The following is a 27,532-nucleotide window of genomic DNA, read 5'->3' as shown; positions in this document are numbered from 1 at the left end:
CCAGCTGTGCCATCTCAGGTAAGCATCTACATTTCTCTGAGCCTCACTTTCCTTATTTGTAAAATAGGGCTAATGCCGTGGCTCCTGAGGCTGTTGGATTGGGTCTGGGTGAGGAAATGCTTTGCCAGCACAAGGCCCTACCAATGAGAGGTGTCATTTTTAGTAGGAACAAGGCAGGGCTGGTTCCTAGATAGGGCCTGAGGTTGAGTGGGCCCAGGACCCAGGCTGACAGCTGAGTCACCTTTTCCAGGCCAAGTGGCCTCTAAGGTGGGGAGACAAAAAGAGTTGGCTAGAGGGGCTGGGCTATGCATTCCTAAGCTGGAGCTGGGAGGAAAGCTGGGGCTGGGATTTCCTGGTGTCCGAGATGGGCAGAAGGTGCAGACACCGGGATAGTAGGACCCTCAGCCACTGCATTCTTGGGGACAAATAGGAGCTGGGAAATCTGATTTCCTTACCTCCCTTCGCTCAAGAAGCAAGGAATGTATTTAAGGCACAGACTGGAGTGAGATGGCCTGGGTTTGAATTTTGACTACTTACTAGCTATGTGACTGTGGGCAATTTACTTTGTGCCTGAGTTTTCCTTATCTGTGAAGTGTGACTAATAATAGATCCCACCTTATGTCATTGTTGAGAAGATGAAATGCGAGGCACACAGTATGTGCTCAATACATGCGAAAGCCTCCCAGCCCCAGATGTATACACTCGGCCGGTAGGGGCCAGCCCTGGCCCTCGCCTCCATGGGACAGAGGTCAGCCAGGGAGGAGATGCATCTACTCCAGGGTTCTCTGACCTGGCAGCAAATTAGAATCACCTGGTGACATTTGCAAACATCTGGGATGGGGGTTCCAGATGTCAGCATTTAAAATGCTCCCAGGCAATTCTAACATGAGTCAGGGTGAGAACCTAGCACAGGATCACAGATTGTGGAGGTGGAGTGAGGTAGGGATCTGTGTGTGAGTGGAGGAATCCTTGGAGTGGGGTCACTCCGAGCTATAAGAGCTCGGCAAGGCCTTTAAATGTGCCAACTCAAGGAGCCTTCGTTGCCCCCTCAGGAAGGGCGCTGGTTGGGGAATTTCAGGGATTGTGTGAGAGGGTTTTTCTGAAAGGGCTCTGCACTATACCAAGCACTAGAAGAAAGCAGTGCACTTGTTTAGTGAATCTAGTGTAATAACATTTCACAGATGGGGAAATAGAGGCCTAGAGAGGTGCTGTGGCCTGCTCAGAATCCCACAGCAAGTCTATGGCACAGTTAGGACTCAAACCCTCTGAGGAATGCTTGGATCTGAAAGGTTGACACAGAAAGACTCTTTGAGCTGAGGGACACATAGAGCACACACCAAGGACCCCAGTCATTGAGCTGTAGTTTGAGAGATTCAAGTAAGACTTAAGAAATAACTTTTTGGCTGGGTGCAGTGGCTGATGCCTGTAATCCCAACACTTTGGGAGGCTGAGGCGGGTGGATCATGAGGTCAAGAGATTGAGACCATCCTGGCCAACATGGCGAAATCCCATCTGTACTAAAAATATAAAAATTAGCTGGGTATGGTGGTGCGCGCCTGTAGTCCCATCTACTCGGGAGGCCGAGGCAGGAGAATCGCTTCAACCTGGGAGGCGGAGGTTGCAGTGAGCTGAGATCGCACCACTGCGCTCCAGCCTGGTGACAGAGCAAGACTCTGTCTCAAAAAAATAAAATAAAATAAAATAAAATAACTTCTCAAGAGGTGAGTGCCATGGAGGTGGTGCCTGGAGTTGGGAGCCCAAGAGATGGTGGCGGTGCCAGGCCAGGGTCGGCTGTTGACCATGGTCTGAGGTGGCCTCCCCTGAAGAACAAGTAACTCTGGCCAGTGACTGTAACAGATACCTCCCGGGCACCTGTGTCTCACCCAGGCTTGTCCAGAGCCCAGGACTGAGCCAGTGACACATGCTCAGAATTTACCAAGAGACTTGTGCACTGAGCTCAGACTCAGACCTAGTCCTTCCAACAGCCCTTACATGGGTCATCCCCTTTTACAGAAGAGAAAACAGGCCAAAAATAGGAAGGGAGGCCCTGTGGGGGCCAGAACCTTTACACGTCTTAGCCCAGGTAATCTTTTCTACAGTGTTAATAAGTAGGATGAATTGCCCCTGTTTGGAAGATTCAGTAAAATACATTGACTTGGCCCAGATCACTTACTCCACACCTCTCCTAAGTCCCCAGATGTGACTCCCAGGAAAGACACAAAAAAGGGCTACCCAGAGGGATAAGGTAGTAACCAGGCAAGCCCTCCCAGAGGAGGTAGGCCTTCAAATGGCCCCTAAATGACAGGCAGGAGGGAAGGATCTGGGAGGGTATTGGGGGTGGGGTGGCATGGGCAAAGGCCTGGAGGTGAGAGTCAGTCAGTCATTGATGTGGGAAGAGCAAGAAGTAGAAATGTAAGGAATGGTGGGGAGGGGAGTCAGAGCTGGATGAACAAGTGAGGATTTAGCTGTAGACGGTCTAGCCCACCAGGCTGAGGGCTCGGGGTTTATTGTGCTGGTGGTAGGGAGCCACTGAGGGTGAGTGGGGGAGAGCATGCCAGAGCATGCCTCAGAAAGAAAGGTGGGAGAAATGCTGGCGTGGAGGGCCGCCCCCTGAGTTGGTGGGGTGACCGGGCTCTGCCAAGGCTATGTGCCAGCTGCCTGGACTGTGTCCAGGAATGGGCACAATGACTCAACATTGAGAAAATCACTCCCCAGGGAGAAAGGGCCCTGATGAATCACCCAACTGAGGTGGGGAGGCTGGGAGGCTGGGAGGCTTTGGGCTCACTGAGTCACCCTCGAAGAGTTGGTGAGGAGGGCAGCTGCAGAGAGAGGGGCCGGCAGTGCAGTTGAGAGGGGGATTCAGGTCAGACCACAGTGAGGGCTGTCGGGGGACTCTGGCTTCCCGCCATTCCCGGGTTTGATCCTCCTGGCCGTCCTGCGAGGGAGATGAGAAAACTGAGGCCCAGGAAGTGGGGGGAGGGGATCCGAGCAAGGTCATGCGGCAAGTCGCTCGCAAAGGCCTAGCGAGACCCAAGCGCACCCTCCAGTCCAGACACGTCCTGCCGCCCCAGCCGCTTTCATGCCAAGCAGAGGCCTAAGAACCGGGTCGGTCCGGGCAGGGAGCTGACCCCGGTGACCCGCTGAATCCCCGGACGCGGCCCCTCCGGGCAGCCGGCAACTGAGGCCGGACTGCGCTGCCGCGATGGGACGGCAGGGGGCGCAGGAGCGTCGCGGCTGCCGCAGGCTCCTGAACCCAGAAGCCGCTCTGCGGAGAAACGCGCTCCCGGCGCGCGGGTCCCACCGCGGAACTGCGGACCGTGTGGCCCTGGGGCCTGCACCCTCTCCGGCTCCGGGGACGGCGGCAGAGACCGCCCGCCCAGGCCTGGGGGCCCCAGTCCGTAGCGGCCGCCGTGTGTGCGCTCGGTGTCTGTGCGCACGTGTCTCCCTCGCAGATGGGCGACTGCTCCAGGGCCTCTCGGAGGCGACCTCCAACATTCTCCCGACTCCCCCCTGCCTCCTAGGTTGAGGGAGAGGAGCAAGCCCGAGGCTCCTGCGGTGTCCGCGGCCCCTGCCCACCTTCCCCTTCCCTCCCCACCCCACCCCACTGCGCCGGTCTCTGCCTGGGGCTCTGGCTGGGCCCCGGACCCCAGAGTGGTGGCGGGGAAACAGGGTGCGATCAGACAGGGTGGAGGCTCTGAGAGCGGCCCCTGCGAGATGCGAGAGAAGTGGCGACGGGGCGAGGGGCAGCGAGCGCAGGCTGACAGCAGGCCAGCTGGAAGGGCCGAGGGAACCCAGGGCGAGAGAGAAGCGGGGTGACAGCGGCCGGCGGTCCGGTGGGGTCGGAGGATCCGACGGGCCGAGAGGTGCGGTCCGCGGTGGCGGGGACATAGGCGGGGCCGGGGCGGGCCGGGGGCGGGCGGGGGGCGGGCCGGGGCGGGGCCGGGGCGGACACTCGGGCGGACCCGGCGAAGCTGTCGCGGACGCGCTGACCGAGCGCAGCGGCCGGGCCGGCGGGCGGGCGGGCGGCTGCGAGCATGGTCCTGGTGCTGCACCACATCCTCATCGCTGTTGTCCAATTCCTCAGGCGGGGCCAGCAGGTCTTCCTCAAGCCGGACGAGCCGCCGCCGCCGCCGCCGCCGCAGCCATGCGCCGACAGCCTGCAGGTAGGGGGGCCCCCTCACTGGGCACCAGGAGAACCGGGTGTCCAGCAAGCGCCGGGCCGGGTCCGCCCGCCCCCGAACCCTTCTCAGGGAGGAGACCCCTCCTCTAGTTCTGAATTCTACTGCTGTGCTGGGACGGCAGCGCAGACCAAGAGCCCTTGAAGCCCCGGCTCTCAGTCCACACGTCACCCCAGACTCTGAACTCCTTTCGGATCTGGGGCTCCACCCCAAGCACTGAGCTTCCAGTCCACGGTGGGACCACAGTGCACACTGAGAGCTGTGCCCAAGCCTCGAATTCCCTTTCCTTAGATTAGTGGGGACCCCTGCCCATGCCTCGGAACCTTCACCATATATGTGGGGCTCCCGGCACACCTGGAGCACCTGAACCCCCAGCTGTCCTCCAGGACCCCACCTCAGAGCCGGCCTCACCCAAAGCCCCAAACCTCCATTCCACAGCCTCAACTGGACACCCGCTCAGATTCCCATCCAAACATCTGGACTTCAGTCCTCAGCCTGGAACCTACCCCAGAGTCCAAATCTCTCTTTCCATCAGGGCTTCACTGGCCTCCTCTGTGGGACCCACTCCCCGATCCCTTCCCTCCCTCCTGTGTTGGAGATCTCCGAGTCTTTCCTCGTGGGGGGCCCCTCCTCCTGTTCCTCTCCAGGTACAGTGGTCCCACTTTATTCTCTGGGCTTCTCCTCTGGTTTCTCTTCAAGTGTTTCTGGGCTCTCTAATTTGGTCTGTTGCCCCATGTGCCCACCTCTCTTGGTCTATCTTGGTCTCTCCTGTTTCTCTAGGTCTCTATCTTCGTTTTGGGGTCTCTTTCTGCAGCCACCCCTTCCTCTTGTATCTACCTCCGCTTTGCGGTGAGGAGGGGGCAGGCTCAGAGAGCAGGGCTAGTGTCCCTGGGACCCCCCCGCCCCCCCCATGTTCTCAGGCATGGCATGGTGTGGGCTCAGGTGGAAGGGCCTGAATGTGGAGTGTGCTGCCCTCAGGCGATGCCCAGGGATCTGAGGTGGTGGGGGGATGATGTGGTGGGCACTGGCTTTTGTAACTTATAAAGCCCCTCATCCCAGCTGCCCTGATCTTGACGGGGGTGGCTAGGGCTTGAGATAGGGAAGAGTAGACTGCAATCTGGTGTCAACCTGCGGTGGGATGTGTCCAGGCTGGGTGGGTCTATAGTGTATGTGTTTGTGTGAGTGTTCCTCTGTGTGTGTAGCACGGGCTGGGTTGCATGTGTTGGGTGTGTCTTGTGTGTAATCATGTGTGTTGTGCCGTGTATGAATGTGTCATCGAGGGTGGGATTATTTGTGGGGAGATTATGGGAAGTGTGGGAATTGTGGGTCTATGGCATTGTGTGCTATGTGTGGCTGGGGTGGCAGTGTTGTGGCTGTGGAGTTGTAGCTGGGTGTGTGGCTGTTGTGTGTATAGAGAACTTGTGTGTATGTGGCTGTATGTCTGTCATTGTACAGTGGAGTTGTTGTAGGGACAGCTTGCATACAGGATTCTATATGTAGTTGTGTATGTTACTGGCTGTTGTGTGTGGCCAGGAAGGGCCACTGCAGGGGCCTGATGGTTTCCATTGGGTGTCTTGTCAGAGGGGAGTTGGGGCAGGGGGTGCTGTGTGTGCCAATGTGTTTGCAGCCTAGGTGGCTGGCTTAGAGTCACTATGGCACATCCTGGGATTGCTTGGGGAATATATCTATTAGGACCTGAGTGCTGGTGTTTGAGTGTCATGTGTCTGTGTGGTGGCTGCTCCTGCGATTCTGGACAGGAAAGGGTTGCAGGCAGGGCTGAGGGGTCTGAGGCGAGGAGCCAGTTGACAAGTGTGTGAGTGCGTGAGTGTGTGTGCGTGCATGTACACGTGCATATGGGAATGGGGTGCGGTGGGAGGAGGCAGTGGGCCAGCAGGGCTGTCTATGCTGAGGGGCTGTGTGTGCCCACAAACGTGTGACATTGGGTGTGCACATTATATATGCAGGTTGTGTCTCCATGTGTCTCTGTGTCTAGGTGGCGTGCGTGTTGAATTTAATTGGATGCATACGCCTGTAGTTGGGGAGGTGAGAGGTGTGTGTGAGGTGCGTGGTGGGAGACGGTGTGAGTGTGGTGTGAAGTGAGGGTGTGTGAGCTGGGTGACTTTTTGGTGTGACGTGTGGATTATGTGATCTTTTCTCCCCATGAGCTGTGTGTGTGTGTGGTGAAGAGTGAGTGGAGGATGGCCAGTGAGCTGGCGGTGTGTGTGTTGGGGGTGTTAAGGACTGTAGAATGTGCTGCGGTGGGAGTGTGTGCATGAGGTGTGTGTGAGGAATGAGGTCTGTAACATTTGGGGCGTGTGGAATATAGTGGGTGTCCCCATAAATGTCTGTGGAATGACGCATGTGTGCAAAAGGGCTTGGCTGCCATCCTATTCTTGCTCCCCTCCTGATCAGGTCCCTAGAGATGCCCTGGAATGTTCTCTATGCCCCCCCAACCCCAGCTGCCCCTACCCTTTGCCCTTCATCCTCCTTGCCTTGACCAAGCCCTTTGTTTTGGGTTTCCGGTAGAGCAGGCGCTGGACAGGCGGGCGGCAGGCGATGTCGTGGTCTGGGAACCTTTGTTCTCTTAGTTTGACTGGTGTTTGGGGCCCCGGTTTGGAGGAGGGTGTGGAGAGGATGCACGTGGCAGCAAGGTCACTGTGTTTACTACACCTCTTCGTGCTCTGCAGAGGGGAGGCGTACGGCGCAGGCAGTGAGGCCTGGGTGGTGTCTTTGGTGGCGCCTGTTGGTGTAACAACAGCTTAGGCTGGGCTTGGAGTTTGCCAGCCATACAGTCTTAGTCCGTAGTGGCCCAGCGCCCTTCCTGGCTCATGTCAGTGGGCTGAGCAGCCGAGCAGCCAAGCACCCGCTTCTCCAAGTTCACCTGCCCTTGCCCCTTCTCTGTGTGGCTGCAGCCCCTGGAGACAACCAGGAAGACCTCGATTTAGTTCTATTTGTGTTCACTCCAGGTCAGATGGAGGAGAAAGAGTCCCCATCCTCACAGAGACACTTATCTGAAAGGAGAGAGCTGGTCACACCTTTGGGGACCCTGTAGACTGACGAAGTCTGTAGGGGGATCGAGGTCATACCTTCCAGAGACAGCTGTGGGAAAACCCTACTGGGCTGCCTCCCAGCAGATGCTTGAGAGAAGAAACCTCCAAGATTCCTTGAGATTGGAAGGCTCAGAGAAGTCTGAGTCAGTCAGGGAAGGGGCTGGGGTCGATGCCGCAGTGTCACATTCCAGAAGGTTCTCTGAAATGAATAGGCTTGAACTGGACCTTGAAGGGGGTGTTAGGGTGGGCAGAGAAATGCAGCCTGGGGCTGAGGAAGGTTCTGGCCTGACTGGCAAAAGGGATCTTGCTGGCCGTTCCCCAGGCAACACTGTCTGGCTTTGGGTAGCCATCCCTGGGCCTCCAGCCTTCTCAAGCTTTCACGGTACCTTTTTTATCCCATTGTCTCCGGCTGGAATTATCTTAATTGTCACTGACATTGTCATCTTCATCATCTTTTAGGCAGTTATTTCCAAATTCCAAGGTCCTTTCACAAATGTCTCATTTAGCAGGTTAACTCATGCAATTGTCCAAAAGTCTTTATGGAACACCTGCTGTGTACCAGGCAGGCACAGTTTTAAGTGCTGGGGTCATGGTGGTGGCCAAACTGGCCTCATGGAGCTCCTACCTTCTGTGTCCAGCCATGCTGTCGTTGCCCACCCTTCTGTGTTTCCCCCAGTCTGGGGCACCTGGTTCTGTGGGGCTCCGCATGTGCACCCTCTGGTGCTGGGGTCTGGCTCCTACCAGAATGTGAGCTCTGCAGAGGCTGGGCCCAGATCTCTCCTCTACCCACCGTGTGTGTCCTGAGCTGGGTCTGGCAGAGTCCAGATGCTCACACCTATCATCAGATGACCGGAACTGCCATGTAGGGTTGGCAGCCCACCTCTGTCTAGGGAAACTGGGGTCTAACGGATGAGGGGACTCTCATCTCATCAGGCAGCATCTCATCAGGCCCTTCTTTTACCAGTAGCTCCAGAGACCAAGAGGGGTCAGGTGACTGGTGCAGGTCTTACAGCAGGGTGGCACGGCTGGTGTCAGAAGACAGCACTTCTTGCTGCCAGGTTGGGCTCTGGCCCCAGCACCATGCTGCTCTCTGGCTGGCCTCCGTGCTGCCTGCGGCGGGTAAACGATTATTAATGACCCCTCTGGCAAGGAGACAGGAAATGTTTCCCAGCCACAGCTGGGGACCTGCTCCCTGCCAGCCCCAGCTATCCATACCCGTCCTGACCGTGGCATCGGTGCTGATGTTATCTTCACTCTGCCTCAGTCTTCTTTACTCCTTCTGCCCATCCCCCGACCTCCCTGATCTTGACATCCTAAGGGTAAATGACGAGAAGCTACAGAACTTTCTTTTCCATATCCCTGTCCCTCACCACTTTCTCCAACCTGACTCATCTCTACCTTCTTCCTTGTCCCATGCCAGCCAGAAGTAGCTCTTCCTCCAGGAAGGCTTCTCTGAATGCACAGCCAGCTCCTCCAGTGGCCGCTACCCTGAGCCCGAGGCACTGAGTCCCCCTCATTGCAGACTCTAGTCCTCCACTAATGGTTTGCTCTGATGGCCCTAGGGCTGGCCTGGGCACTTCCTGCAGCCTGTCCCTAATTGCTGCCTTAGGACTGACGTATGAAGGGTCCTCCCAGATGCTACTTCCAGGAAGTCTCCAGTTCCACTCAGCCCAGGGATTCTTACCTCCTTTGAGCACATTGCCCTTCCTGTCTGAGTCACACATGTGTACTTCCAGGACTTCCTAGGTGGACATTAGTGAACACCTGCTGTGTGCCCAGCAGAGAGGGTGGGAAGAGATGAGCAGGATGCAGGCCTTAAAATCCCCACACCTTCCCCCAAGCCTGAGCAATGTTGCATCAGCCCCTTGGCAGGTGGCACAGACCTAGGTACTAGGACTGGGGGAGGGGAGATGGGGAAGCAGGGAGTGATGTTGGTAGAGTGTGTGGAGAGGGCAACGAGGGAGATAAACTCAGGGGCCATGGTGATATAAAGCAGGGACCCCTATTTCAGCCCAGAGTGGGAGGGAGGGGCATGTTGGGGAGCTTCCAGGAGGAAACAAATCTAAACTGAGAGCTAAGGTCAAGCCAGGAGAAAGTTCTGGACAGAGGGGAGAGAATGGTTACTGTGAAGATTCGCTGGTGGCAGACAGAGGGAGGAGAGCCTGTGGCAGCACCACTCCATGGAGCAGGCCTCTGGGTGCCAGGCGGCTGGGTCCGGGGGGATGGGGACTGGTAAAGCTGGCCCAGCCAGGTGGTGCAGGACTTGTAAGCCATGTTAAGGACTGCGGACTTATTCTGGAGGGAAATTGACCCTGGGGAAGAGTTGAGAGAACGGATATGACAGATCAGATCTACATGTTCGGTAGCTCCCTGGACCATGGCGTGGAGACTGAGGGGGAGGCTGGTGTGGTCCAGGTAAGGGGGGGGTGATGAGGCCTGGACAGGGAAATGGCTGAAGAATGGAGGGGAGGGGACGGAGTGGCCAGGGCTGGTGGAGGGAGCTGGACAGCTGTAGACGTGAAGGGCAAGGGAGGAGAATGCTGCCCCACCCAGGTGTCTGGATGGGTTTTGTGCCGTCTCTGAGAGGTCTAGGAGGGAAGACAGGGGTTAGTGGCTGATGCCTAGGCCTGTGTCAGGGCCCTTTAAGGACCAAAAGGTCTTGGAAAAGCCTCAGAGGAGGTCATGAGCTTTGAGGTTAAAGGGAGACCTGAAGCCGGCCCAGGGCTGCTACAGCCTCACCTGTAACATGGGGAACTCGAGATCTGCCCTGGGCAAAGGGTGTTCAGAATTCAATAATCAAAACAATCTGTGAAATGTAATACTTAATACAATTCAAATCCAAAAATGTCTGAATACATTCCAAAATGAGTAAAAATGTAAATTTATGAAAACGCTAAACATACGTGATTGTTCTAATGTAAATTGTAAGCCTCAGCTGCTTCCCAAAACTTTGGATCCGGCTCCCTTGAAGCTGCTGCCTCTGATGTGGCTACCCCCTGCGGCTCCAGGACCTTCCTGTTCAGCTCCCTTGAGAGGAGCCGGCAGGGCCCCTCCTTCGCAGAGCCTGTACTCTGGCTGGTGGCTTCAGGGGGCAGGCATTCTGCCTTTCCTGTCCCCCACCCTAAGGGAGTTGGCCTTGCATGCCTCCCATCCACGGTTGCCTCTACTGGGGACTGTCACTGGGAGACAGGAAGGGCATGGGAGTTTCGGGAGCTCAGTGTAAGAGGGGCTGAGATCTCGTGGTGTGGAGGGGGAGCGGGAAGGTAGGGTGGCCGGAAGAATGGAGAGGGCCGGGAGTGAGAGCAAAGGGAGACAGGCAGAGCTGAAGAGCAGTAACGCCCCAACATCAATACTGGTATTTCAGAATGGGAAAGCTGTGCCATTTCCCGAAACATCAGAATGCTGAGGTCTGATCTTGCAGTCTCTGAGCTGGGCATTCCTTGGCCCCCACTCTCGGGTATTCTTGCACAAGACCATTTTTCTGGGCTGCATTTTCTCACTTGTAAAAGGAGGAAGTTGGGGGTCAATATCTCCAAGCGATATATGAGCTCTAGCTCTAGGAGTATAGGATTTTGAGAATCTGGAATTGCCAGTCTGTGGGGTTCTAACTGGGACAATTCTAGCATTCCTTGACTCTCAGCTCCCAGCCAGGGTTGTGTGGATGCGTGGTTGTGCGATTCCGACATTCTGAGACTTTAAGATGCTGAGGCTCTAGGAGCTAGAGATACGGACATTCTGTGAATCTAGGATTCTAGGATTTGATGGTTTGATGATTCAATGATTCTAAATGGGGCTGCTGGGAAGAGCTGCAACCACCTGCCTTGTTAATGTCAATGTTCAGTTATTAAAAACATAACAAGAAGCAATGGAGACAGATAGCTCAGAATGGTGGGCGCTCCCTCCACTCCCAGTGAGGGAGGACAGAAGAGGCTGGGCTGGCCTTAAAGTATAGAGACCTTTTCAACCTGGGTCACACAGGTTGTTTCTCCTGTCACAACAGAACTGGTGTGTGTACATTCGAGAGATCTGCCACTCCCAAAGCTTGCAGGGTAAGGGGCTCATTACCTTCAGCACTGGCCTCTATTCCTTAACCATTTCAGACTGGGCAGAGAGAGGGGTAACTACCCTTTCCTCCCAGCCCTCAAAGTCTCTGGGCAGAAATGGCAGCAGTGGAGGAAGGAGAGGTCTGCTCACCCCTGCCCCTTCCCTGACAGCCTGAGGGGGAAAACAGGACATGAATACTTCCTGGACACAGACATGGAAATGCATGAACCCCTGCCTGTGAGGGCCCCGCGTCCAAAGGCTCAGACAAGGGCAGAGGCCAGGACAGCCAGTGGGGTCCCGTCAGCACCCTCTGAGTATAGGCTGAGGAGGGAAGACCCTGTTCTTGTCCCAAGGGTGACAGTGAGAAGGGGTCAAGGAAGGGAGTCCCAGGTCAGGGACTGGAAGTGCTGACAGGTCCTCCCCTGTATGCAAGGCCACAGTCCAGCCTGGCAGAAGGCCAGCCCAGTTGTCCAGTGTTTCACTGCCTCCTGGGTCCTTCCTATGCCTCGGCACCCAGGCCAGACTTGGGGAGGGGTCCAGGCTGCAGGGGAGGGTTTCCTTCCAGAGTGCCCATCCCTGATGGATCCTTAGAAGCCCAGTACAGCTGCACAGTTCCAAGGGCTTCCGCTGCCTGGTAGGTTCACAGACCAAAGCTGGCCCTCGTCACATAGCACAACGGGGCCTGAAATCAGGCTTCCTGATTCCCAGTCCTGGGTGTTCTTTTTTGCCCACAGCCTCCCCCACTTCCCCTGGGACACCTGAGGGGCAGGAGTGGAGGCGGGGCTCAGGTTAGGGAGCAGAGCCTCTGTCCGTCATCCCTCCGTCTTCCTCTTCCCACAGGCCAGAAGCAGGTGTAGTGGTGACAGCTGCCCCCAGTCCTCCACAAGGCTCCATTGTCCCCAGCAGGGAGCCCCTCCCCAGCTGCAGGCCAGAAGTGTGCCTCCCCGGGCCCTCCTGTCATGACTCTGCCACCCGCTTCCTCCTGCTGCCCCTTCCCTCTTCTCATCTCAGCTTGCCCTCGGGCCCTCCCCATCCCTGTGAGGTCTCCGTCTCTGGCTCTCTGGGTTTAAGCCTCTCTCCAGTGAAAGTTAGATTTGGAAGGGCCCTGGGAGATCACCAAGTCCAACCCTTTTATTCTTCGGATAAGGAGGCCAGGTCAGAGAGGGGAAGGTCCTGTCCAAAGCTGCACAGGAGGCTGAGGCAGAGCCCAGTGCTGTGCTCCCTTCAGCACTGGGTCATGGGTGCATACTGCCCTTGACATCAGGCGTCCAGGGTTTGAGAACTGACTGTGATGATCAGTGCTAAGCACACAGGCACCTACAGAAACGCGGTCGGGGGCTTCTCTCCTCAGCCCTTCTTCACAGCCCTGAGCTGCCCTCCCTTCCCCTTCTTTGCCCAGCTCCTCTCTCCTTCACTATCCCTCCTGTCTGCTGACTCCTGCCTCTGGCAGACACTGTCCTTGGGACACAGACTAGAGCTCAGGCCTCCATGACTGGGATGCACACCCATGCACCCAGACACAGACACATAAACATGTGCAAGCGTGTCACGGGGTCCATAAATCCCAGCTGAAAACTGGTCAGACCATCAGGAGGCCACCCTGTAACCCAGTGTCCTCTTCCTGTCAGGCCTCACACACCTCCTCCAGGAAGCCCCTTAGGACCCCTGAAGACCGTCTTCATCCAACTAGCCCCATTGTGACAACTGAACTCTGTGAGCCTAGGTTCCTCCTGTGACTCGAAGGGCAAGCCTGAGTCCCCCCTTCAGTCTTGGGGCCACTCCTTCAGTGTCTCCAGGAGGGGCTCAGCTTCCTGTTGCTGGGTGGGGAGAGCCCTGAGGTCCCCACAGGACGTGGGACAATGGGGAGGCGGTGACAGATGAGAGGCTGAGTCTTCCCTAAAGCAGGCTCCACCCTCCCCTGACCTCCCTGGCTGGTGGCTTGGACACAGCCCTGGCCTGTTGGCCCCTTAGGACTAGGGTCCTGGTCTGACCCCACAGTGCAGAGGTCTGGGAATTAGAAGCCCTGGTTCTCCAGCAGCAGTTCTCTAACTGTCGGCTATGGAGTCCAGGCCTCCAGGGCACTGGTAGGTTATTGGCGGGTTGGTGCAGATTCCAGTGTCCAGGAGGGGTGAGCTGGCCTGGGGGGCCTATGTACAGAAGATAGGAGGGTGATAAACACAGGCTGGGTGGGATTACAGGGAGCTGGGAATACCTAGCTGAGAATCCCCACATCCTAGGCACTTTCCCCACACTTGAAATTGGCTGGAGGGGGAACCAGAAGTTAGGTGGGGTTGGGGAGGGACAGGAGCCAGCACCCTGCCTCCACCTCCGGGCAGTGCCTCTGCTGGGGGGTAGGAACCTGTCCTGGGAGTGGTGGGAGGCCTGAGCGGGGAGCTGGATTCTCCAGTGAAACTGGCACTCCCTCCTCTCAGGGGAGGGGAGGGGGCTGTCCCTGGCTGCTCAGCAGGTAGCCCATCTGGCTGTGGGTGGAAAAGAAGACTCAGGCTTTGTGGATAAAAGAGACAGCCCTGGGGTCAGGCACTTATCTCAACCCTCGTCATTTCCTCTGCCGGACATGGCTGGGTGAGTGGGGTCATTGCACAGAGGGAAGGAACAGGCCAGGGCCAATGCATACCAGGCCCTACAGGAGAGTCAGGCACATGGGTGACCCCGCCACACCCTGGGCTGCAGTCAGCCCCTCATAGAGGCCCAGACACACACCACAGTCACTGCCGGAGATGGCCACACCTAGACCATCACACCACACACAGACCCAGTCTCCCCAGGTGACACTCAGGCCCAGCTGCAGGCGCAGCTAAGAGGGAAGACCCTGCAGGGCACAGGGACATGTGGGACAACCAGACACCCTGCTTCGGCCACACCACAAGCCTCCACACACCAGGTGCAGCTCGTCACCCCTACGGTCAACCCAAGGAGAGCCAGAGATTCCAGCAGTCGTGGGCAGGTATCCAGTGCCCAGGCGAGAAGAGGGGGACACCAGCAGGGAACCCAGAACCTCCTCCATGCCAGACTGTGCCCTCCTCCCAGCTCACAGAAGGAGTGCCTCAGGCTGTTTATTTCCTAGCAGAGACTAGCAGGGATGGGTGTCTCATCCCCCTCCCCCTCCCAGTCCCCACCACACGATTCTGAAGCTGCCAAATCAAATCAGCCCCTGCACCCGCGCCAGGCTGGCATGGCGGCCAGCAGCTGACGGGAACGAAGCCAGGCTCAGAATATCCCACCGCCTGTCCGATGCCTGAGTAGGCTTGTTGGGTGGGGGTGGGGAGGGGCAGGAGCCTGGCAGCCAGGCCCTGGGCAGTGCCCCTCAGAGAGGCTGGGGGTTTGGAATGCCGCGGGGTGGTCGGCTTCTGGAGAATGAGTGAGCAGGTCTCTGTTGTGTCTCCAGGCTGCTGTGGCAGTGTCTCCACCGCCAGCATTCCGGGAGCTGTGGAAGTGGTGCTGGTAGGATACAGGTTGGGGGTCTGATCCCAGTCCAGGTGACTGGGCGCCAGGCTGGGGTAGGGGCTCCCACGTGGGCTCACATTCATTTGAGACTCACAGCACCCGGGCTGGAAGCCCCTTGGTTGTCTGTGAGTAAAGGCCCAACTCACTGTGGAGGCCCAGTGACTGTGTGAGGTGGACATTACGGATCCCATTTTACAGATGGGGAAACTGAGGCTTAGAGAGGGCTAGCAGAGCTCCCTGGAGAGAAGCAGAAGTGGAGGAGGCCTCAGAAAGAGTAAAGAGGTGGTTATTTCCACGCCTTAGGAGCCCTAGGTGGAAAGAAGGAATATGGCTCTGTTCTCAGAGTCAAGGAACAGAGAATATGGCAGAGCCAGAGGTGCCCATGGGAAGCAGAGAACAAGGAGGGAGTCTGGGGAGAGAGCAGGGTGCAAGCAGGCAAGGCTCCCTGGAGGAGGGGGCCATCCATGGGCTTGCTGGGGGCTAATGGGAGGACAGTCTGGGGAGAAGGGGAGAAGGCCTGGCTGGCCTCAGCCCCTGACCTTCTTGTCTCTGCAGCCAGCCTGGACCCCCTTGCAAAGGAGCCAGGACCCCCAGGGAGTAGAGACGACCGACTGGAGGTGAGAGCTCAGTGGAGGGAGAAGTGGGTGGGCTTGAGGGGGTGGGGCGCAGACTGAAGATCAGTCTGAGTGGTGCCCTCCCCCTTGGGAGGACGGGGAGGCTGGAGTCACATCCCAGCCTCAGTCCTCCAGACTAGGACCACCCCCATATCAAGACCATCTCCCCTCACCCTATATATCCCCAGTCTGGAAGTCCTCCCATGAGGATTCCTCCTCCCAACTCACCTGGGGAGTCACTACAGACTCCTCTCTTGTCCTCCCCGCCCTCACCCAACAATTCCCTGTTGATTCTCTGCCCTGAGTATTTCCCGAGTTCCTCTCCTCTCCATTCTGCCGCCTGCTTGGGTCCAGGCCTCCTCAACTCTCCCCTGGGACACTCACTGGCTGCTTGCTTTCAGTTTCCCCCATCATCCACGTGGCCACCAGGAGGATCTTTCTTATGCACAGACCTGAACTTGTCACTCTCTTGCCCCAAAATCCTCCATACTCCCCGTCCCCATTCCCCCTCCACAACCCCAGCCTGGCAATCGTCCCCCTTCATCCATTCCTGCCTTCCCCAAACTGCTCCTGCTGGCCTCTTCCCCCCTCAGCTTCCTAAATCCTTCGGGGATCAGCTCTAGCCTCCTCTCCTCTGGGAAGTCCTCTCTACCCCTTGACCATGGGACCAAGCTCGCTCCTGCTCCCTCCTCTGAGCTCTCCTGCCCTGGCAGTCAGATGCCAGGGCGCTCTGCTGTCTGTCGCCCACCGTGCTGTGCCACGAGCACCCTGTTTTCTCCATCACGTGACTCTGTATGTGTGTCTGCCTTGTCTTCTCTGCCCTGTGAGCTCCTTGAGCCTGGGGACTGTGCTTTCTTCATTCCTGAACCTTCTACCACCCTTGGATGGGTACTGGTGCAGGGCTCAGCCAGCACATTTCCTGCCCTGCGAGGGGTGCCATCCCCACCCCCTGACCATGCCTTCCTTCCCTGTGACGGGTGCCTCATAGGACTCTTCAGTGCTCAAAGGGGACTTGACGAGCAAACAAGGTGGGCTGCTGATGTTGAAGATCGGCACAGAGGAGGGTGTGTGTGTGTGTGTGAGAGAGAGAGAGAGAGAACTGGACCCACAGCCAGAACAGAGTCTTCCCAGGCCCGGCTGAGAGGGAGAGGAAGATGATGCTTGTATCAGCCCTCCTGTGCGCCAGGAGCCTTTGACACCCACCTTGTTTAATTCTTACAACACCCCCATGAGGTAGGGGCTGCTATTATTCCTGTTTCACATTTGGGGAAGCTGAGGCCCAGAGGGATCATTCAGCAAGTGAGTTGGGACAGAGCTAAGATTGGAGCCTAGATGTGTCTCAGGCTTAAGGCTCACTCTTTCTCAGCCCCTGAGTAAGATGGGAAAGAAGGTGCCCACACAGGGCCTGGTGCACAGTAGGGGCTCAGCACAGGTTCCTGCTGGGACACAGGGCCAATACCTGAGAATGTGCCTCCAAGTGGGGCTGGGCCCTGCTGCTGGGAGCTGGCAAAAGGAGCTGGGAGGGGAGGGCCTGGAAAGCCATATTATTAATTTATTTACTGCCATGGCATTCCCCATGGGGCGGGGCTCCCCCCAGAGCTGGGACAGATGGTGTTCCTGGGAGCCTGCAGTGTCTCAGCAGCCTCGTCCACCCGCCAAGAAAGACTGGATTTGTCATCCACCCAGGGAGCCACAAGAGGAGGGGGCTTTGGCGAAGCTGAGACCCTCCTGGGCAACGGGGGCTGTGCCCCGAGGGAAGGAGTATGGCTCCAGGCTCCCTGCTATGCCTCTGGGGCAGCCCCCGCTGCCTAGGCCATCGGCCTGCCCTCTGCAGGTTCAAGTTCTGCTCTTTGTCCAGCTCCACCGGCCTCATCCTTCCCATGAGGCTTCCCTGGGTCGGCCCCACCTGCTCCTATCCCTGTATTCTCTCTGCCTTTCCTTGAGCTGGGTCCTGCTGCCTCTTCCCTCTGACCGAGGATCTGGAGCCATGAGCTCCTCAGCCCTCAGCTCTGTCCTGACCCCATCCCCATACTCATCCCCAAAAGAGTTAGTGTCTGCCTGGACTCTTGGCAGGGCCTGCTGGATTTCTGGGTCCTGCCAGCACCCCACCCGAGTGCCTAGGCCTATACTCAGCACTGCTGGGAAGAGATGGGCTGCCTGAGGGGACGCTGCCAACATCGAGAGGGCAAGACTGGAGAGAGTGGGGACCCGAGGGCATTGCTCAGACCACAGGGGCAGCTGGAGGGAAAAGGGACTGAGAGCCTGAGGGGCCTCCTGTCAGGGTGGAGCTGGGAAGCCAAGATGGCCTCATATAGTGGACAAGCCACGGGGTCAGATGAGCACGGGTTCAAGTCCCAACTCCCTTGCTTCTTAGGTGTGTGGCCTTGTGCCTGTCACTTAACCAGCCTGAGCATCAGTCTCCTCACCTGCCAGGCAGGGATAAGAACATCTATCATGGCCGGGAGCGGTGGCTCACGCCTGCAAACCCAGCACTTTGGGAGGCCGAGGCAGGTGGATCACAAGGTCAGGAGATCAAGACCATTCTGGCTAACATGGTGAAACCTGTCTCTACTAAAAATACAAAGAATTAGCCGATTGTGGTGGTGGGTGCCTGTAGTCCCAGCTACTTGGGAGGCTGAGGCAGGAGAATGGTGTGAACCCGGGAGGCAGAGCTTACAGTGAGCCGAGATTGCGCCACTGCACTCCAGCCTAGGCGACAGAGTGACACTCCATCTCAAAAAAAAAAAAAAAAAAAAAGAACCTCTATCATTCTTGGACATAATCACTGTTATTCGACATTACCACAATAGAGCTGTTGGGAGAAGTTACAAAGACTGTATGTGTGGGGTGCCTGGCGCAGGCCTGGCACATGGCAGATCCTTGGGGAGAGTTAGCCTCCTCCCTGTTTCCCTCAAGGATGACATCCTTAGAGCCAGGACTAGGCTGTACCCCTGTGAGACAGGGTGCTCCGCAGAGCTGGGCTGAGGCTTATGGAAGTTCTATGGGCATGGCACACTCTCCTGGCACTGGCTGGGCGGCAGCCAAGAAAGCAGAGCTGCCAGCACCCATCCCCACCCAGCAGGCGTGTGTTCAGCATACCCTCCTGGGATGGTTCCCTAGCCCCTGTGCCAGCAGCTGACTTGGAGGAGGGGCTCTTCCAGCTCAGCCTGGCATCCTCCTTCAGGGCCAGGCCTCCGCATCATTACTGTCTCTCTGAAAGCCAGGGCTGGGGCAGTTCAAGTTGGTGAATTGAGCACACTGAGTCAATGCTCTCTTTGTGATGGCTCTCAGGGCCCAGATGGGGGCTTGGGAGCCTTAGCTGGGGTGGGGGCATGGGGAGAGGCTGACGTGGATGCGGGCACTGGCGTCCACAATAAGTACTGAAATGCACTGCCCAACACCGGTTCCTCTATTGCTGCCCTTGGGACAAAGACCACACCCCTTGGCAGGGCATTGCTGGCCTTGCCTGCTGGATCCCCTCATGTCCCCTCATGTCCCCTCATGCCCTGAGACAGCCAGCGCTACAGCCACATTGTTGTGTTCACTCCCAGCACACAGCAGCTCCTCCTGCCTCCCTGCCTTTGCTCATACTGACCACCTGTCTGGAATACCTTTCCTTTCTTTCTCCACCTACGCTCTTTTCAAGGCCCAGATGAAATGTCACCTCCTTTGTGACGTTCCTCAGACTGGTCCCTCTACCTCAGTCTCCTCCCTTCCCTGGGCACTCACAGTCCCCATTTCCCTGAGCCCACAGCTGGGAAACCTGTTACCCCACGGGGTGCTGTGGGTAATGTATCCTTCCCCATGGGACTGTAAACACCCAGGAGGCAGAGGCTGAGACTGAGTCTCCTTTGTCTCTCTTGGGCCCATGTGGTGCCTGGTATAGGCCTGGTATACGGTAGGTGCTCAATAAATACTTCTTGAATGAACAAGAGTGGCCGTGAGTAGGGCTGGAGTAGTTCCAAGAAGGGGCACAGTTGGGTTGGGCGGTCTTGGAGACTTGGAGGAGGCAACCTTAGAACTTTGAAGGATGGAGAGGGTCAAGGGCACCGACCAAAGAAGCCAGAGACCAGCTAGGCAGTCAGAGAGGTCCGTGAGGTCAGCTTCTGACAGCAGCAGCTAAGGACAACCAGGACCAGAACAGGACTGGGAACAAGCCGATAGAGGAGCCTGAAGCAAGGGCTCAGCCCCAGAGGGGGCTGCAGGAGGCTGGCTCATGCTCAGAACCCGGCTCCAAAACACTCTGCCCATGAGTCCTGGGCTGAGGAAGGCTTGGTGCCAGAGTCAGGGTGAGGCTGAGGCCACCAGTGAATATGTGGGCCCAGCTGTGGGGGTAGCACTAGGCAGGGGCGGGAGCCAGGTTGCGGGGGGTATTGCCATTGCCGCTGCAGGTGGAGTAGGGCTTCACTGGGGAAGGAGCAGCTTGTGCGAGAGTGTGGGCAGGAGTGGGAGGGGAGAAGGCTCCGAGTATACGAGTACAGCTTACCAGCAAGGAGCCCTGGGGTGAGGCTGGAGGGGCCGCGCTGTAGGCAGCACTTTTCAGGCCCTTATCTAACATTCTCGAGTGAGTGCTCCTAACTGCCAGATGTGCTACTTCCTCCTGGATTCTGCACATCAGGAGCCAGTGGCCTCTACAATGCCCCATGGCCCCAAGGGAGTGGCTGCCAACAAGTTGGCCTTAGCATCTGGCATCCATGGGGGTCCTGAGGCCCTGTCATCTGTCTGTGCCCACCTGTCGGGCTGCACAAGCCCGGGGCGTGCAGGGACCTGGGACCAGGGAGGCGGTCTCAGCTGCCACTCTAGCCTGTCTCTCTGCCTGCCCATCCATTATCCACACCCCTGGCTGACTGAGTAAAGAGAGAGATGGGCATCGCAGGTCCTGCCATCAAAGAAGCCTAGTCCGAAGGAGGAGGCATCAAGCACGGGGGACTTATACCCAGAGAAGACGCATGCTGAGACCAGGACAGGCTTGCAGGCAGGCCTAGGCCCAGGGAGGGCCAGCCTCGTCGAGGGCCTGGAGTTGAGACTCAGGGAAAGGCAGGAGCTGGCTTAGAGGCGCAGGCAGGTCCAAGGCAGTGCCCAGGCCAGATGCTGCGGCCCCAGGCTGAGGTTCCTCCAGCCGGCCCCACCCCCCACCGTCCTGCCTGGCCTTTGGCTGTAAACACTGAGAGAACAAGTTCCGTTTCCCGGGAAATATTTATCTCAGGCTGTGTGAGGAGCGTGTGCACTGGCCTCCGTGTGTCCTTCCTGCAGACTGGCTGGGGCAGGAGGAGAGGGAGCTTGGCAGCGCCCTTGTTGGGGGCAGTCTGTGGGGCTAGGAGGGAAGGGCGTGCCAGAGGCCCCTGCCTAGAGCATGAGTTTGAGTGCTGGCTGAGGGAGAGGTGGGAGCGGATGGGAGAGAAGCCTGTTTTCTCCAAACCCCACAAATGCCCTCCACCTCTCTCATGTTCCTTTCTTCTTCCTAGTCCATCCTGTCTCCAGGTTCCGGCCTCCAGCCTGGTGTCCCCTCCTCAGACTGCCTTTTCCTCCTCCTCCTCCCTGTTTCCTGGCTCTCAGCCCCTTCGTCTGGGAAGTCTTCCTTAACTTTAAACCCTCGAACCCTTGTCCTCTGCCCTCCATCTCCCACTCCTCAGGCTTTCAGCAGCTTCACGTGGAGCACTGGGCTGGTCCTGTCCACAGTTGTTCAGTTGCTGTAACAGCTTTGTGCAGGCTGCCCTGGAGCCCTGTTCTGGGAAGCACAGGCCTGGGCACCCTGGGGCTGGGGCGAGGCCCGGAGCTGATCTCCGCTATCCATCCCAGTAGAGCCAGCACCAGTGCAGACACATGGGGGATCCAGGTTGGTGGACCAGGGGAGGATGGAAAGTCCCATGGATCCAGCCAGAATGTTGGAGTGGGGAGGCAGAGGGCCCAGAGTTGCTGCTGGCTAGCTTCTGGGCTTAGGGGTGTGTATCCCAGACAGGCCAGGCCTGCCGGGGGCCCTGACAACAGGAAATCCTTGAAGGAACAAGCAGAGGCTGAGGACTCTGAGCACAACAACAGGAAACAGCCGTGACATGGGGCAACAGCCCTGGCGACTGTGCCCAGTGGGGTGGGGACGAGGGGCCGAGGGGCCGAGCTTGTGGGACCCAGGGTGATGCCAAGAGGGACACTGAGACACTGTGGGACAGGGGGCGTTCTGCACATGTGACATGGAGCTTATGACGTGTAATATCAAGTATGTGACCATGATCATAGGGTACTGTGTGGAGTGTGGGTGAGTCACTGAGTATGTGACACTGGGTGTGAGGCACTCCATGATAGCAGATGTGTACACAGTGGCTGTGCCACCAAGTGTGTAACACTGTGTGATATTGATTGTGTGATGCCGATACCAAGTGTGTGACATTGCACATTGCCTGCTACCACGTGTGTGACACTGAAAGTGACAGTGAGCACATGGAGGGTGTGTCTCCATGAGAATCAAATACAGAAACATGAGCAAATGATGCTGCAGTAGCAGGTATGGTCCTGAGTCTGTGGCTCGAGTGTCTGACACTGAATTGTGACATTGAGTGTGTCCCAAGCATATGATCTAGTGAGGCTGAGTGTGCAAAGAAAGGCATGACATGGAGTGATAGCAAGTGTGTGGAAGTGGGCGTGTGATGCTGTGTGATCTTTGGCCTGACATTACATGTGTGATGCTCTGTAATGGTTGTGACAGTATGCAATGTGCACACACAATGCTGTGTAGGACACTGTCATGGGAAGGCACCGATGGGTTCAGGCGGGAAAGTAACACCGTCCAAAGGATGGTTTTAAAAGATTGCTCTGGCCGGACACAGTGGCTCACACCTATAATCCCAGCACTTTGGGAGGCTGAGCCGGGTGGATCACCTGAGGTCAGGAGTTCAAGACCAGCCTGGTAAAACCCCGTCTCTACTAAAAATACAAAAATTAGCCAGGCATGGTGGCCGGCACCTGTAATCTCAGCTACTCGGGAGGTTGAGACAGGAGAATCACTTGAACCCAGGAGGCAGAGGTTGCAGTGAGCCAAGATTGAGCCATTGCACTCCAGCCTGGGTGACAAGTGAAATTCCATCTCAAAAAAAAAAAAGAAAAAGAAAAAGATTGCTCGGGCTGCAGAATATGTATGTATGCAAGTGTGCACGGTGTGTGGCAGGGGAGGGGAGATAAGTTAGGGGGAGGCAGAGAGGAGGTGGGCAGAGCAACTGGAGGCTCCTGCGGCTTCCCAGGCAGGAGATGGTGGTGCCTGTGCTAATGGAATGGCAGAAGAGTTAGAGATATGGAGCAACTTTGGAGATATTTGAAAGTAGAAATGACAGAACTTGCTGATAAATGAGAAGATGAGCAAGAGGGAAAACCAGAGAACAATTTCCAGGGTTCTGGCTTGAAGAACCAAGCGATGGATGGTGAACATGTTTCTGAGATGGGCAAAGGCAAGGGGGACGGTCAGCACTAGTGGGGTGGGAGGACAAGGAGGCAGAAATTGAGTGAGCTTGTTTTGGATGTGTTAAGGGAAGCATCCAAGTGAAGGTGTGCAGTGGGCAGCGGGGCCAGGCTGGGGATACATCTGGGAGTCGACAGGCATGGGGGGTTTGTTAAGGTCGTGGACCTGGCTGGGATAATGGAGAGAGGGAGCTTGGCAACAGAAGAGGTAGAGACTGAGGACCGAGCCTTAAACCCTGCATATTCCATTGTCTAGAGGCCGGGGAGGTGAGAAGGAGCAGCAATGAGACAGAGGAGGAGGGCCAGGGAGGCAGAGGAGACCAGGAGTGTGAAGCCAGAAGCCAAAGGAGGAAAGAGGCTCAAGTGGGAGGGAGGGACGGTGTGTGGATGGTGCTGGCCCACGGGTAAGATGGGAACCAGAAGATTGTGCTGTGCTGGGCCCTGTGGGTGAGTCAGGCTAATGGGAGCCATTTCAGTGATGGGCTGGAGCCAGAAGTCAGACTGGCCTGTGTAGGATGGTGAGGGAGGTGAAGACGTTAGCCTGGAGAGCCCTTTGGAGATGTTGGGCTGTGAGGGCTGCAGAGAAGGACACGGTCGCTGGAAAGGGGGACTACATTTTTTTATTATGGGTGATTTTAAGCAGACACAATACCAGAGAGAAGAATATAAGAAACTGCCATATACTCATCACCCCAGTTCAACAGTTGCTGGGATTTGGCCTCATTTCTTCCTCTCTTCCCCTCTACCTGTTCTTTCATTTTCCTTTGCTTAAGCTTAAAAATTTTAAAATTGTGGTAAAATATACATAACTTAAACTTCACCATCATAACCATTTCTAAGTGTACAGTTCAGTTGTGGTAGGTACATTCACACTGTTTTGCAACCAATCTCCAGAACTCTTTCATCTTCTCAAACTGAAACTCTGCACCTACTAAATGACAGCCCCCATCCTCCTCTGTCTCCAGCTCCTGGCACCCACCATTCTACTTTCTGTCGCTATGACTTGGACTACTCTAGATACCTCGAGTAATTGGAATAATGTAGTATTGTCTTTTTGTGACTGGCTTTTAAGTTTACTTAGCATAAAGTCCTCAAGTTTTACCCATGTTGCAGCATGCGACAGGATTTCCTTCGTTTTTATGGCCACATAATATTCCAGTGTATGGACAGATCACATCCATCCAACACCGGACACTTGGGTTGCATTCACATTTTAGCTATTGTGAATAATGCTGCTATGAACATAAGTGTACAAATATCTCTTCAACATCTTGTTTCCAATTCTTTCAGATATATACCTAGAAGTACGCTTGCTGGATCATACAGTCATTCTATTTTTTGGTTTTTGAGGAACTGCCATACTGTTTTCTGTATCTTTTTACATTCCCACGGACAGTGTACAGGGGTTTCAGTTTCTCCACATCCTTGCCAACATGTGTTATTTTTTGTTCTTTTCATTTTTTTTTATTTTTTAATGGTAGCCATCCTAATGGGTGTGGGGTGACATTTCATTGTGGTTTTGATTTGCATTTCCCTAATGATTAGTGAAGTTGAGCATCTTTTCATGTGCTGGTTGGCCACTTGTATATCTTCTTTGGGAAAATGTTGATTCAAGTCCTTTGCCCATTTAAGACATTGGGTTGTTTGCTTTTTTGTTGTTATTGAATTGTAGGGGTTCTTTATATATTCCAGATATTACCTCTTTATCAGATAAAAGCTTTGCAAATATTTTTCTCCCATTTCATAGGTTGCTTCGCTGAAATATTTTAAAGCAAATCCCAGACATGATGTCATTTCACCAAAGGTAGACTTTTTTTTGGTAGGGGGAGCTTTCCAGTGAAGACTGAAAAACCTGCTAGACAAATTCTAAAATAGATGTAACGCTGGATTTTTGTTTTTTAAGGCTAGGAGGTCCTGGATGATGCTGAAATGTAACAGTGACCCAGAGCCAGTGTGGAACTGTGTCTGATGCTGCGTGAGGGTGACATGGTGGCTTTGGGAACATGGGTGCAACACTGAAGATATAGGAGACTCCGAGTGAGGTTGACAGTGAGAAATCACTGTGTGTGTGGCCCTGTGACACCCAGTGACATGGGACAGTGGGACACTGTGGACCCTGAAGTGACTGTGTGTCACCGAGCAGGTGGGACCTGCTGTGTGAAGGCCACGGGGGTCATGCCTCCTTGTGTCATCCTGGTTGATGAGTGTGACACAGTGCAGGACTCTGCATGGGAGTGAGAGGGACTGAAGCTGTGCTATAGGTGACCGGGCTGCATGTGATTCAAGTGGGCTCAGCCCCAGTCTCAGTTGCTGAGCATGGGAGGGAGCATGGACATTGTAGGGTAGATGAGGAGAAACATCGAATGGGGACAGAAATGGTGTCTGTGCCCAGATGCGAGCTCCTCCCTTCTCTGAATACCCAGGAAGGCTTCCTGGAGGCAGGATGTGGCACTTCAGCAGGATGTCGTAGGTGCTGATTAAGAGCAGGGCCTGTGGTGTCAGACAGCCCTGTCTAGGCTCTGACATTCAGCAAGTCATTTTATCTCTTGAGCCTCAATTTCCTCAAGTATAAAATGGGAGCTCTTGGGAGGATTGCATGAAGAGGTGCTCCAATGCATGCAGTCTCTGGCACTTGGTAAATGCTCTATGGTCTCTTGGGGAGCAGCAACCTCAACACCTGCACCCCAGGTCCCCAAATAACAGGAGCACCAGTAGGAGCACAGTGAGAGTGCGCTGAGTGAGGCGTCCTCTTACACCCACAGCCGTCCTCTCTCCCTCTCCCCCACCTTCTGTCCCCTGCTCCGTGTTGTCAGCGATACCCCCTCCCGCCCACTCACTCCTGCCCCCTCCTCTCCCCTGCCGTCCTTACCACTGTCAGCCTCCAGCCCAGGCTCCTGCTGCCTCATTCAATTAGGCCAATGCAATTTGCTCAAGAAAAAGCCCCATAATTTGGTTAATCACACCAGTAGGGGACCTGGTCCCGGTCGGGAGGGTGGGGGTGGATAGGAGTCCATACCCACAGCTGAGGCACAGGTGTCAAAGTGCCTGTCTTTTGGGACCTTTACCCACTTCCTTGGGCTCCTTTCAGGAGCCAACAGAGTCCAAAGCTTGGGTCTTCTCAAACCCAGCTACAGAGGCCTTGAAACAGGAGCCTGGACTTCCTGGGTTCGCTTGTATTCCTGGGAGGGTCCCTGCTACTCTCTGGGCCTCAGTCTCCATTTCCAAAAATGGGAGTGGAATTGGGGGATCTCAGAGGCCCCAGTTGGCCTAGCTCTGCATCCTAGCTCTGGTCAGTCCCCCTTGTGGCTTCTGAGGGGCCTTCTCCTGGGCCTAGGGGAGGGAGCGCTGAGGGGTAGGTGGAGAGCACAGGGCCCCAGGGAAGTGAGGAGGGGTAAGTGTCCTCTGAGTCTCATCTGGAATGTGTCTACCCCAGTCCTATAATCAGAGACCCTCTAGTTCCAGGCTGCACACCCAAAGGTGGGGCAGGAAGAAAGGACGCTGCCCTTTCTTGGTCACCTGCAAGGCCAAAGCCTTTTAACTGTGCAGGCTATACTTTGCACAGGAGCTCCAGCAGAGGTAGGGTGGCGCTGAAACTGAGCCCACTCTCCCTCACCAAGCCTTTCCCCTCAGGCCCGCATCTGCCCAGAGAATTGGGGTCCCTCCTTTCTAATGTGCACACAGGTGGCCCCAGCCCCCTGCTGGGAGTCAGCTTAGGCAAGGTTTGATGGCTCAGCTTAATCTTCTCAGCAGCTCTGGGGGAAAAGACCATTTTACGGATGAGGAACTGAGCCCAGGAAGGTCCAAAGACTTGTCCAGTACATGTGGTGTGTGGCAGGGCAGGCAGATGAGCCCGCATCTGAGGGAGGCGATGGGAGAAGTGACAGGGGTGCACAGAGAAGGAGAATTAGACCCTCTCAGATTCCACCACTCTCAGCCACACGTTCACTCACTCATTTGGAGACAAGACTAACCACCAGCGCATTCATAGCCCCCCAGACAGCCACACACTCACTATACCACTGTCACATGGACATCAACGACCTAAATCACATATGCATAGATGCAGGCCCACATGGTCATTCCCACATGCAGATGGCCAGTGCACACACATAGACACAGGGTACTCACACATGTTTACACTCTCACAACCCATGTGGGTTACAGATTCCCACAGAAACACAGACCTACATACTTTCACAAGGAAATTCTCCCAGTGACCCAGGGAACATAGTCTGCCATGATCATGTGATGGTCCGTAGGGACTCGCCACTATGGACCATTAATGGGCAGGCTGCACACGTGCTTAGGTCACCAGCAAAGCGGGAGTTCTGCACACAGTGAGAGGAGAGGTCAGTTTTGATGAGTGTATCCAGAATTTTGCAATCAGAAAAAACACACAAAAACTATTTTAATTTTCATTTCCAAGATAAAATTTAGTTTGAATTGTATAGAGGGTCCGAGGGTCTGGTGGGAGGGCATCATCCTCTTTTCAAGGCTTTGGGGTTCTAAGGGACCCACAGATTCACAACAGTCCCACAGGATATCCCAGGCTGACATATTTACCCAGCCCACTGTGTGCATGTGTGTGTGTGTGCGCACGCTGTGTGCATGCTCACGCTGGCTCCCAGATCCTCAGGATGTGAGGAAGGAAAGTAGGAGAGATTCCAGAGACTCCGGATGTTTGTTTTCTGGCTTCCTGGGCCCTCCAAAGGAAAATAACTGTGGATGCCAGTCT

At 55.8% G+C, this 27,532-nt stretch overlaps 1 protein-coding gene and 1 non-coding gene across 5 annotated transcripts in view; one reads left to right on the top strand and one right to left on the bottom strand.

Moving 5' to 3' along the window:
- The window catches only part of PDE2A (phosphodiesterase 2A), a 99,902-nt gene that overhangs the window by 27,686 nt on the left and 44,684 nt on the right, over window positions 1-27,532 (top strand). Inside the window, exons 2-4 of one of the 4 annotated variants that reach the window (XM_063671217.1) lie at window positions 4,085-4,163; window positions 4,714-4,825; window positions 15,293-15,354. In XM_063671217.1, the coding sequence (XP_063527287.1) occupies window positions 4,085-4,163; window positions 4,714-4,825; window positions 15,293-15,354 (253 nt within the window). Of the gene's footprint in view, window positions 1-3,967; window positions 4,164-4,713; window positions 4,826-15,292; window positions 15,355-27,532 lie in introns of those variants that run through there. The other 3 variants (XM_054438932.2, XM_054438931.2, XM_063671218.1) reach the window with 3 other exon arrangements.
- Window positions 24,622-24,683, bottom strand: LOC129009114 (U7 small nuclear RNA). Its single transcript, XR_008492654.1, has one exon. It is a non-coding gene; the product is annotated as a U7 small nuclear RNA (small nuclear RNA).

Source organism: Pongo pygmaeus, chromosome 9, assembly GCF_028885625.2.
Source record: "Pongo pygmaeus isolate AG05252 chromosome 9, NHGRI_mPonPyg2-v2.0_pri, whole genome shotgun sequence".
Taxonomy (NCBI): Eukaryota; Metazoa; Chordata; class Mammalia; order Primates; family Hominidae; genus Pongo; species Pongo pygmaeus.
This window is presented reverse-complemented; position numbering and strand designations above follow the sequence as displayed.